Raw genomic sequence first — 13,231 nt, 5'->3', positions numbered from 1 at the left:
AGAGAGGGAGAGAGAGGGAGAGAGAGAGTAGGAGAGGGAGAGAAGGAGAGAGAGAGAGAGAGAGAGAGAGAGAGAGAGAGAGAGAGAGAGAGAGAGAGAGAGAGAGAGAGAGAGAGAGAGAGAGAGAGAGACAGAGAGAGAACATGTTATGCTACTTTGTGACAATGTTCATAACTGTCCAGTTTATTTACATTCAGAACATTGGTACAGTGAACAACACAATGTCACATCTGCTATATTTGTATTTTACCTTTATTTAACTAGGCATTTCAGTTCAGAACAAATTCTTATTTTCAATGACGGCCTGGGAACAGTGGGTTAACTGCCTGTTCAGGGGCAGAACGACAGATTTGTACCTTGTCAGCTCGGGGGTTTGAACTTACTAGTCCAATGTTAGTATCACTAGGCTACCCTGCCGCCCTGTATATGATAACAGTATGACCAGCTTCATGAGTGGTGTGGGGGCTGTGCTTTGGCAAAGTGGGTGGGGTTATATCCTTCCTGTTTGGCCCTGTCCAGGGGTGTCCTCGGATGGGGCCACAGTGTCTCCTGACCCCTCCTGTCTCAGCCTCCAGTATTTCTGCTGCAGTAGTTTATGTGTCGGGGGGCTAGGGTCAGTTTGTTATATCTGGAGTACTTCTCCTGTCCTATTTGGTGTCCTGTGTGAATCTAAGTGTGCGTTCTCTTATTCTCCCCTTCTCTCTTCCTTTCTCTCTCTCGGAGGAACTGAGCCCTAGGACCGTGCCCCAGGACTACCTGACATGATGACTCCTTGCTGTCCCCAGTCCACCTGACTGTGCTGCTGCTCCAGTTTCAAATGTTCTGCCTTATTATTATTGGACCATGCTGGCCATTTATGAACATTTGAACATCTTGGCCATGTTCTGTTATAATCTCCACCCGGCACAGCCAGAAGAGGCCTGGCTGCTCTTTTGCACACCGATATCTCTACCTGTACATGACCATCTGATCATTTATCACTCCAGTGTTAAATTATGTTAATTATTCGCCTACCTCCTCATGCCTTTTGCACACAATGTATATAGACTCCCCTTTTTTTCCTACTGTGTTATTGACTTGTTAATTGTTTACTCCATGTGTAACTCTGTGTTGTCTGTTCACACTGCTATGCTTTATCTTGGCCAGGTCGCAGTTGCAAATGAGAACTTGTTCTCAACTAGCCTACCTGGTTAAATAAAGGTGAAATAAAAAAATAAAAAAATAAATAAACATAGCCTGGTTCCTCTCTAGGTTTCTTCCTAGGTTTGGGCTTTTCTAGGGGGCTTTTCCTAGCCACAGTGCTTCTACACCTGCATTGCTTGCTGTTTGGGGTTTTAGGCTGGGTTTCTGCATTTCAATTATCAACAGGTGTGCCTTGATAAAAGTTTGAGCCAATCAGTTGTGTTGTGATAAGGTAGAGGTGGTATACAGAAGATAGCCCTATTTGGTGAAAAACCCAGTCCATAGTATGGCAAGAACAGCTCAAATAAGCAAAGAGAAATGAAGGTCAGTCAATCGCTATGAGGAAACTTTGTCTCATGAGGACCGCCACAGGAAAGGAAGACCCAGAGTTACCTCTGCTGCAGAGGATACGTTCATTAGAGTTACCAGCCTCAGATTGCAGCTCAAAGAAATGCTTCACCGGGTTAAAGTAACAGACACATCTCAACATCAACTGTCCAGAGGAGACTGTGTGAATCAGGCCTTCATGGTCGAATTGCTGCAAAGAAACCACTACTAAAGGACACCAATAATAAGAAGAGACTTGCTTGGGCCAAGAAACACGATCAATGTACATTAGACAGGTGGAAATCTGTCCTTTGGTCTGATGAGTCCAAATGTGTGTCGTTGTGAGACACATAGTAGGGGAACGGATGATCTCCGCATGTGTGGTTCCCACCATGAAGCATGGAGGAGGAGGTGTGATGGTGCTTTGCTGGTAACACTGTCAGTGATTTATTTAGAACTCAAGGCACACTTAACCAGCATGGTTACCACAGCATTCTGCACACCATCCCTTCTAGTTTGGTCTTAGTGGGACTATCATTTGTTTTTCAGCAGGACAATGACCCAACACACCTCCAGGCTGTGTAAGGGCTATTTTACTAAGAAGGAGAGTGATGGAGTGCTGCATCAGATGACCTGGCCTCCACAATCCTCCGACCTCAACCCATTTGAGATGGTTTGGGATGAGTTGGACCGCAGAGTGAAGGAAAAGCAGCCAACAAGTGCTCAGCATATGTGGGAACTCCTTCAAGACTGTTGGAGAAGCATTCCAGGTGAAGTTTGTTGAGAGAATGCCAAGAGTGTGCAAAGCTGGAATCAAGGCAAATGGTAGCTACTTTGAAGAATATAAAATATATTTTGATTTATTAAACAGTTTTTTGGTTACTATATGATTCCATATGTGTTATTTCATAGTTTTGATGTCTTCACTATTATTTTACAATGTAGAAAATAGTTTTAAAAAATTAAGAAAAACTCTTGAATGAGTAGGTGTGTCCAAACTTTCGACTGACACTGTATGTTTAACTATTTAACTACAGCTACCGTAGATGTGAGTGTAACGACGGTTGCTGGAAGAAGGTGAGGACCAAGATGCAGCGTGGGTAAGTGTTCATCATTATTTTAATAAACTGAACACTAAATACAACAAGGAACAACATAAACAACCGAAACAGCTCCGTCAGGTGCAAAACACACAAAACAGAAAATAACTACCCACAATCCATAGTGGGAAAACAGGCTGCCTAAGTATGGTTCTCAATCAGAGACAACGATTACCAGCTGCCTCTGATTGGGAACCATACCAGGCCAAACACATAGAAATACAAAACCTAGACTACAAAACATAGAATGCCCACCCCAACTCACGCCCTGACCATACTAAAACAGAGACATAAAAAAGGAACTATGGTCAGGACGTGACAGTGAGTGAAAATAGCTGTGCGTAGCAGTAGAAGTTTTGTTGTCCGTTACTTATCTCCAATCAGGGTATGTATGGCACGGTCGTCTACTGAAACTGATGTACCCTTACAAATATTTATTTTCTAAATTAATTAACTGAAAGCACTGTTTACATCCAATCGTGTAATTATCTTGTAAATAAATAGTTATTGAGAGCATTGCAATAGATGTCTGCTGTTATAAGTTTTCAAAGTGTGCTGACAAATTACAAATAGGGGCCTTTCTTTTGTGAGAAACCAGACAGATAAGCCAGGGGATTTTCGTAGTAAACATGACTTTAACAGCGTTTTGTCTGTGAGGATACGAAAGAGGCTTATGGAGATTTCCCCAGCCAAGACCAATAATGAGTGGCAGGCTGGCTGTTGACATTACCTCGTGTGTGTGTGTGTGTGTGTGTGTGTGTGTGTGTGTGTGTGTGTGTGTGTGTGTGTGTGTGTGTGTGTGTGTGTGTGTGTGTGTGTGTGTGTGTGTGTGTGTGTGTGTGTGTGTGTGTGTGTGTGTGTGTGTGTGTTTGTGTCTGTGTGCTAACCTGACACACTCATTAGACACTCCACCCCAGTCACTGTGTTGTAGTGTGACATAGTCACTACAGTATTAACTACAGTATTACCTACAGTCTCTACAGTATTACCTACAATATTACCTACCGTCACTACAGTATTACCTACAGTCTCTACAGTATTACCTACAGTATTACCTACAGTATTTCCTACAGTATTACCTACAGTATTTCCTACAGTATTACCTACAGTATTACCTACAGTATTACCTACAGTATTACCTACAGTCAATACAGTATTACCTACAGTGTTACCTACAGTATTACCTACAGTCACGACAGTAACTACAGTATTACCTACAGTATTACCTACAGTCAATACAGTATTACCTACAGTATTAACTACAGTATTACCAACAGTCACTACAGTATTTCCTACAGTATTACCTACAGTCACTACAGTATTACCTACAGTGTTACCTACAGTATTACCTACAGTCACGACAGTAACTACAGTATTACCTACAGTATTACCTACAGTCAATACAGTATTACCTACTACAGTCCCTTTGTTGTAGTGTGACATACAGTCTCTACAGTAACTACATTATTACCTACAGTCACTACAGTATTACCTACAGTCACTACAGTATTACCTACAGTATTACCTACAGTCTCTACAGTATTACCTACAGTCACTACAGTATTACCTACAGTATTACCTACAGTCACGACAGTATTACCTACAGTCACTACAGTATTACCTACAGTATTACCTACAGTCTCTACAGTATTACCTACAGTATTACCTACAGTCTCTACAGTATTACCTACAATATTACCTACCGTCACTACAGTATTACCTACAGTCTCTACAGTATTACCTACAGTATTACCTACAGTATTACCTACAGTCACTACAGTATTACCTACAGTCACTACAGTATTACCTACAGTATTACCTACAGTATAACCTACAGTCACTACATTATTACCTACAGTATTACCTACAGTATTACCTACAGTCACTACAGTATTACCTACAGTATTACCTACAGTCACTACAGTATTACCTACAGTATTACCTACAGTCACTACAGTATTACCTACAGTATAACCTACAGTCACTACAGTATTACCTACAGTATTACCTACAGTATTACCTACAGTCTCTACAGTATTACCTACAGTCACTACAGTATTACCTACAGTCTCTACAGTATTACCTACAGTCACTACAGTATTACCTACAGTCACTACAGTATTACCTACAGTCTCTACAGTATTACCTACAGTATTACCTACAGTCTCTACAGTATTACCTACAATATTACCTACCGTCACTACAGTATTACCTACAGTCTCTACAGTATTACCTACAGTATTACCTACAGTCAATACAGTATTACCTACAGTATTACCTACAGTCTCTACAGTATTACCTACAGTATTACCTACAGTCAATACAGTATTACCTACAGTATTACCTACAGTCTCTACAGTATTACCTACAGTATTACCTACAGTCTCTACAGTATTACCTACAGTCACTACAGTATTACCTACAGCATTACCTACAGTATTACCTACAGTCACTACAGTATTACCTACAGTATTACCTACAGTATTACCTACAGTATTAACTACAGTCACTACAGTATTACCTACAGTATTACCTACAGTCAATACAGTATTACTTACAGTATTACCTACAGTCTCTACAGTATTACATACAGTATTACATACAGTCACTACAGTATTACATACAGTCACTACAGTATTACCTACAGTCACTACAGTATTACCTACAGTCACGACAGTATTACCTACAGTCACTACAGTATTACCTACAGTATTACCTACAGTCACGACAGTATAACAGAAGGGTACATTACTGTAAGTGAACTCACTCGTTGCCCCAGTCCAGGCGGACTGTGATGTGTTTCTTGACATCTCTGAACTGATCCTGGGTCAGGTGACCAGACAGCATCTGTCTCCGAAGGTCAAACAGCTCATTCATCACGTGACGCAACTTGTAGAACAAGTCCACCTTGTGTTTCTATAGGAGAGGCGAGAGAGAAGAGAGAGAGAGAGAGGCAAGAGAGAGAGAAGAGAGAAAGAGAGGAGAGAGAGAGAGAAGAGAGTGAAAAGAGAGAGAAGAGAGAGAGATGAGAGGCGAGAAGAGAGAGAGAGAAGAGAGTGAGAAGAGAGAGGAGAGAGAAGAGAGATAGATGAGAGAAGAGAGAGAGAGAGAAGAGAGAGAGAGAGAGAGAGAGAGAGAGATAGAGAGAGAGAGAGAGAGAGAGAGAGAGAGAGAGAGAGGAGAGAGAGAGAGGAGAGAGACAGAGAGAGAGAGAGAGAGAGGACAGAGGACAGAGGACAGAGGAGAGAGAGAGAGGAGGGGAGAGAGAGGAGAGAGAGAGAGAGAGAGAGAGAGAGAGAGAGAGAGAGAGAGAGAGAGAGAGAGAGAGAGAGAGAGAGAGAGAGAGAGAGAGAGAGAGAGAGAGAGAGAGAGAGAGAGAGAGAGAGAGAGAGAGAGAGGAGAGAGAGAGAGAGAGAGAGACAGAGAGAGAGAGAGAGAGAGAGAGAGAGAGAGAGAGAGGAGAGAGAGAGAGAGAGAGAGAGAGAGAGAGAGAGAGAGAGAGAGAGAGAGAGGGAGAGAGAGAGAGAAGAGAGAGAGAGAGAGAGAGAGAGAGAGAGAGAGAGAGAGAGAGAGAGAGAGAGAGAGAGAGAGAGAGAGAGAGAGAGAAGAGAGAGAGAGAGAGAGAGAGAGAGAGAGAGAGAGAGAGAGAGACAGAGAGAGAGAGAGAGAGAGAGAGAGAGAGAGAGAGAGAGAGAGAGAGAGAGAGAAGAGCGAGAGAGAGAGAGAGGAGGGAGAGAGAGGAGAGAGACAGAGAGAGAGAGAGAGAGAGAGAGCGAGAAGAGAGGGGAGAGAGAGAGAGAAGAGCGAGAGAGAGAGAGGAGAGAGAGAGAGAGAGAGAGAGAGAGAGAGAGAGAGAGAGAGAGAGAGAGAGAGAGAGAGAGAGAGAGAGAGAGAGAGCGAGAGAGAGAGAGAGAGAGAGAGAGAGAGAGAGAGAGAGAGAGAGAGAGAGAGAGAGATAGAGAAACAAATAAATAAAAACAGAAACACTAAAAGTACTTCAACACTCATTTAGAAACACAATTGCCTTCTAACCTGCATCAACCAGCATCAGTCAGTCAGTCAGTCAGGAGATAGCAGGTCTGACTAACCTGCGTCAACCAGCATCAGTCAGTCAGGAGATAGCAGGCCTGGCTAACCTGCGTCAACCAGCATCAGTCAGTCAGTCAGGAGATAGCAGGTCTGACTAACCTGCATCAACCAGCATCAGTCAGTCAGTCAGGAGACAGCAGGTCTGACTAACCTGCGTCAACCAGCATCAGTCAGTCAGTCAGGAGACAGCAGGTCTGACTAACCTGCATCAACCAGCATCAGTCAGTCAGTCAGGAGACAGCAGGTCTGACTAACCTGCATCAACCAGCATCAGTCAGTCAGTCAGGAGACAGCAGGTCTGACTAACCTGCATCAACCAGCATCAGTCAGTCAGTCAGGAGATAGCAGGTCTGACTAACCTGCATCAACCAGCATCAACCAGCATCAGTCAGTGAGTCAGGAGATAGCAGGTCTGGCTAAGCTGCATCAACCAGCATCAGTCAGTCAGTCAGTTAGGAGATAGCAGGTCTGGCTAACTTGCATTAGTCAGTAATCAGTCAGGAGGCAGAATTCCTGGCCTACATTATGAGTTTCTATGAAACGGCCTATGTGAGTTTAGATGTGAGTTCCGTTAGCAGGCAGTCAGATACATCTGGGGAAAAAAACTATGTTGAAGGTGTGAAGTCATCTTCTACCTCTGTCTATTATTAGAACAAAACACTATGTTGAAGGTGTGTGAAGTCATCTTCTACCTCTGTCTATTATTAGAACAAAACACTATGTTGAAGGTGTGAAGTCATCTTCTACCTCTGTCTATTATTAGAACAAAACACTATGTTGAAGGTGTGAAGTCATCTTCTACCTCTGTCTATTATTAGAACAAAACACTATGTTGAAGGTGTGTGAAGTCATCTTCTACCTCTGTCTATTATTAGAACAAAACACTATGTTGAAGGTGTGTGAAGTCATCTTCTACCTCTGTCTATTATTAGAACAAAACACTATGTTGAAGGTGTGTGAAGTCATCTTCTACCTCTGTCTATTATTAGAACAAAACACTATGTTGAAGGTGTGTGAAGTCATCTTCTACCTCTGTCTATTATTAGAACAAAACACGGACAGAAATATAAGCTCATTTTCCTGAAAGGCCCAGTTCCTCCAGAATGTATGAAGTCCATTGAGTTATTGTCAGTATGAAGGTTATAGGTCTGATGTCCTGGACCAATGTCACGCCTTGGTCATTGTATTTTTTGTTTTTTGTTATATGTTTGGGTAGGCCAGGGTGTGACATGGGTATATATGTTGTGTTTCGTATTGGGGTTTGTATTATTTGGGATCGCGGCTGATTAGGGGTGTTGTATAGGCTTGGCTGCCTGAGGCGATTCTCAATTAGAGTCAGGTGCTTATCGTTGTCTCTGATTGGGAACCGTATTTAGGTAGCCTGAGTTCGCTTTTGTATTTCGTGGGTGTTTGTTCCTGTCTCTGTGTAGTAGTCACCAGATAGGCTGTAATTAGTTTCACGTTCCGTTCTGTTGTTTTTGTATTTAGTATTCAGTTATTTAATGTACCGCGATTTATTTCATTAAAGTCATGAGTAACCTACACGCTGCATTTTGGTCCGACTCTCTTCTTTCAACAGACGAACGCCGTTACACCCAGAGGCGTCACAAACGGTATTTTGCTATTGCTGGTATTTTATTAGGATCCCTATTAGCTGTTGCCAAAGCAGCAGCTACTCTTCCTGGGGTCCACACAGAACACAGAACACAGATCACAGAACGCAGAACACAGAACACAGAACATGAAACACAATACAGAACATTAATAGACAACAGCTCAAGGACAGAACAACATACATTTTTTAAAGTCACACGTAGCCTACATATCAATGCATACACACTATCTGGGTCCAGTAGCCTACATATCAATGCATACTCACTATCTAGGTACAATAGCCTACATATCAACACACACACACTATCTAGGTACAGTAGCCTCCATATCAACACACACACACTATCTAGGTCCAATAGGGGAGAGGCGTTGTGCCGTGAGGTGTTGCTTCATCTGTTTTTTGAAACCAGGTTTGCTGTTCATTTGATCAGAATGAGATGGAAGGAAGTTCCATGCAATAATGGCTCTATATAATACTGTACGCTTTCTTGAATTTGTTCTGGATTTGGGGACGGTGAAAAGACCCCTGGTGGCATGTCTGGTGGGATAAGTGTGTGTGTCAGAGCTGTGTGTAAGTTGACTATGCAAACAATTTGGGATGTTCAACACATTAATGTTTCTTATAAAAAGAAGCAGTGATGCAGTCAGTCTCTCTTCAACTCTTAGCCAAGAGAGACTGGCAGCACAGTATTAATATCAGTCCTCTAATTATAATTAAGAGCAAGATGTGCAGCTCTGTTCTGGGCCAGCTGCAGCTGAACTATGTGTTTCCTTGTAGCCCTCAACCACACGGCTGGACAGTAATCAGTACACCAGGTCGCTTGGCTCTGTCATGACCTCACATGGTCTCTCCTATCATTGCTATGCAGACGACACACGATTGGTCTTCTCCTTTCCTCCTTCTGATGACCAGGTGGCGAATCGCATCTCTGCATGTCTGGCAGACATATCAGTGTGGATGACGGATTGCCACCTCAGGCTGAGCCTCGGCAGGACGGAGCTGCTCTTCCTCCCGGGGAAGGACTGCCCATTCCATGATCTCGCCATCACGGTTGACAACTCCATTGTGTCCTCCTCCCAGAGCGCTAAGAACCTTGGCGTGATCCTGGACAACACCCTGTCGTTCTCAACTAACATCAAGGCGGTGGCCCGTTCCTGTGGGTTCATGCTCTGCAACATCCGCAGAGTACGACCCTGCCTCACACAGGAAGCGGCGCAGGTCCTAATCCAGGCACTTGTCATCTCCCGTCTGGATTGCTGCAACTCGCTGTTGGCTGGGCTCCCTGCCTGTGCCATTAAGCCCCTGCAGCTCATCCAGAACGCCGCAGCCCGTCTGGTGTTCAACCTTCCCAAGTTCTCTCACGTCACCCCGCTCCTCCGCTCTCTCCACTGGCTTCCAGTTGAAGCTCGCATCCGCTACAAGACCATGGTGCTTGCCTACGGAGCTGTGAGGGGAACGGCACCTCAGTACCTCCAGGCTCTGATCGGGCCCTACACCCAAACAGGGGCACTGCGTTCATCCACCTCTGGCCTGCTCGCCTCCCTACGACTGGGGAAGTGCAGTTCCCGCTCAGCCCAGTCAAAACTGTTCGCTGCTCTGGCCCCCCAATGGTGGAACAAACTCCCTCACGACGCCAGGACAGCGGAGTCAATCACCACCTTCCGGAGACACCTGAAACCCCACCTCTTTAAGGAATACCTAGGATAGGATAAGTAATCCCTCTCACCCCCCCCCCTTTAAGATTTAGATGCACTATTGTAAAGTGAGTGTTCTACTGGATGTCATAAGGTGAATGCACCAATTTGTAAGTCGCTCTGGATAAGAGCGTCTGCTAAATGACTTAAATGTAATGTAAATGTAATCAAGATAAGATAAAACTAGAGGCTGCAGGACTTGCTTTGTGGAGTCAAAAAAGCAGAGTATCTCTTTATTAAGGACAGACCTCTCCTCATCTTTACAACCATTGAATCTATATGTTTTATCATGACAGTTTACAATCTGAGGTAACGCCAAGTAATTTAGTCTCCTCAACTTGTTCAACAGCCACACCACTCAAATGGCACCCTATTCCCTGCATAGTGCAGTACTTCAGACCAGGACTGGCACCCTATTCCCTACATAGTGCAGTACTTTAGACCAATGCCTTATGGCACCCTATTCACTACTTTAGACCAGAGCCTTATGGCACCCTATTCACTACATAGTGCACTACTTTAGACCAGAGCATTATGGCACCCTATTCACTACTTTAGACCAGAGCATTATGGCACCCTATTCACTACTTTAGACCAGAGCATTATGGCACCCTATTCACTACTTTAGACCAGAGCCTTATGGCAACCTATTCACTACTTTAGACCAGAGCCTTATGGCACCCTATTCACTACTTTAGACCAGAGCCTTATGGCACCCTATTCACTACTTTAGACCAGAGCCTTATGGCACCCTATTCACTACTTTAGACCAGAGCATTATGGCACCCTATTCACTACTTTAGACCAGAGCCTTATGGCACCCTATTCACTACTTTAGACCAGAGCCTTATGGCACCCTATTCACTACTTTAGACCAGAGCCTTATGGCACCCTATTCACTACACATAGTGCACTATTCAGAGGGGTTGGGATAAATGCAAAAGACACATTTCAGTTGAATGCACTCAGCTGTACAACTGACTAGATATCCCTGTTTCCCTCTCCCTTTGACCAGAGCCCATATGACCAATAGGAAATAGGGGGCCAGCTGTTTTAATGCTAGTGTCCTGGACCAGAGCCCATCTGGCAGGGTTAGTGATAAGGACTTGGCAGGAACCACACATCATATCACAGTTACAGCACGCCACCTGGGCTTATCACACTTATAAAGGAATCTAGGTGAGCACACCATACACATAGGCAAGCAGTCTAACGTGCAGGCACACACACACAGAATCGTGTACAGCTAACCTTGTGAGGACACACAATTCAGTCCCATTCAAAATCCTGTTTTCCCTAACCCCTAACTCCTAACCTTAAAACTAACCCTAGCTCCCTAACCCTAAAACCAACCCTAGCTCCCTAACCTTAAAACTAACCCTAGCTCCTAACCCTAGCTCCTAACCTTAAAACTAACCCTAGCTCCCTAACCATAAAACTAACCCTAACTCCTAACCCTAAAACTAACCCTAACTCCTAACCCTAAAACGAACCCTAGCTCCTAACCCTAGCTCCTAACCCTTAAACTAACCCAAGCTCCTAACCCTAAAACCAACCCTAACTCCTAACCCTAGCTCCTAATCCTAACTCTAAAACTAGCCATAGCTCCTAACCCTAGCTCCTAACCCTAGCTCCTAACCCTAGCTTCTACCCCAACCCTAAAACTAACCATAGCTCCTAACCCTAACCTTAAAACTAACCCTAGCTCCTGACCCTAAAATCAACCCTAGCTCCTAACCCTAACCCCAAAACCAACCCTAACCCCTAACCCCAAAACCAACCCTAACCCCTAACCCCAAAACCAACCCTAGCTCCTAACCCTAAAACCAACCCTAGCCCCTAACCCTAAAACTAACCCTAGCTCCTAACCCTAAAACCAACCCTAGCTCCTAACCCTAAAACCAACCCTAGCCCCTAACCCTAAAACTAACCCTAGCTCCTAACCTTAAAACTAACCCTAGCTCCCTAACCTTAAAACTAACCCTAGCTCCCTAACCTTAAAACTAACCCTAGCTCCCTAACCCTAAAACCAACCCTAGCTCCTAACCCTAAAACTAACCCTAACTCCTAACCCTAACTCTAAAACTATCCCTAGCTCCTAACCCTAGCTCCTAACCCTAAAACTAACCCTAACTCCTAACCCTAACTCTAAAACTATCCCTAGCTCCTAACCCTAGCTCCTAACCCTAACAACTAACTATAACCTTAACCCTAAACCCCCTATATAGCATTTGATCTCGTGGGGACTAACAAAATATGCCCAGTTGGTCCAATTTTTGTTTGTTTACTATTCTTAGTAGTTAAACACATCCACATACACACACAAAGGTATTCACGTCACACACACCAAAGGTGAATAATGAAGACAAAAGCAATTTGATGGGTGATGAGATGAGAGACCCTAGCCAGAGAGTGCTGATAACTATATTTGACTATAATTAAATAATATACCAACAGGGTAATTGTTACCCCTTGGTGTCATAGACATAAAAGCTTCTCTCTTTTACCAGTTTGATCCAAAGACAGAATAGTTGATAGTTGGTTTTGATAACAATCCTAGTTGAAAATCCATTATGGATCTAGACAGGGGGACCATTCATTGTGGAGGTAGACAGGAGGACCATTCATTGTGGATCTAGACAGGAGGACCATTCATTGTGAAGGTAGACAGGAGGACCATTCATTGTGGATCTAGACAGGAGGACCATTCATTGTGAAGGTAGACAGGAGGACCATTCATTGTGGATCTAGACAGGAGGACCATTCATTGTGAAGGTAGACAGGAGGACCATTCATTGTGAAGGTAGACAGGAGGACCATTCATTGTGGAGGTAGACAGGAGGACCATTCATTGTGAAGGTAGACAGGAGGACCATTCATTGTGGAGGTAGACAGGAGGACCATTCATTATGGATCTAGACAGGAGGACCATTCATTGTGGATCTAGACAGGAGGACCATTCATTATGGATCTAGACAGGAGGACCATTCATTGTGAAGGTAGACAGGAGGACCATTCATTGTGGAGGTAGACAGGAGGACCATCCATGGAGCTAGACAGGAGGACCATCCATGGAGCTAGACAGGAGGACCATCCATGGAGGTAGACAGGAGGACCAACTATGATGGAGCTAGACAGGAAGACCATCCATGGAGCTAGACAGGACGACCATCCATGGAGCTAGACAGGAAGACCATCCATGGAGCTAGACAGGAGGACCATCC

At 44.1% G+C, this 13,231-nt stretch overlaps 1 protein-coding gene across 9 annotated transcripts in view; it reads right to left on the bottom strand.

The window, feature by feature from the left end:
- LOC124004047 (dedicator of cytokinesis protein 3-like) overlaps positions 1-13,231 on the bottom strand; it is a 465,878-nt gene that overhangs the window by 209,217 nt on the left and 243,430 nt on the right. For all 9 annotated transcript variants that reach the window (XM_046312789.1, XM_046312790.1, XM_046312794.1 and 6 more), the window contains exon 6: positions 5,377-5,525. In XM_046312789.1, the coding sequence (XP_046168745.1) occupies positions 5,377-5,525 (149 nt within the window). The remainder of the gene's footprint in view (positions 1-5,376; positions 5,526-13,231) is intronic.

This window comes from Oncorhynchus gorbuscha, linkage group LG18, assembly GCF_021184085.1.
Source record: "Oncorhynchus gorbuscha isolate QuinsamMale2020 ecotype Even-year linkage group LG18, OgorEven_v1.0, whole genome shotgun sequence".
In the NCBI taxonomy this organism is placed as follows: domain Eukaryota; kingdom Metazoa; phylum Chordata; class Actinopteri; order Salmoniformes; family Salmonidae; genus Oncorhynchus; species Oncorhynchus gorbuscha.
This window is presented reverse-complemented; position numbering and strand designations above follow the sequence as displayed.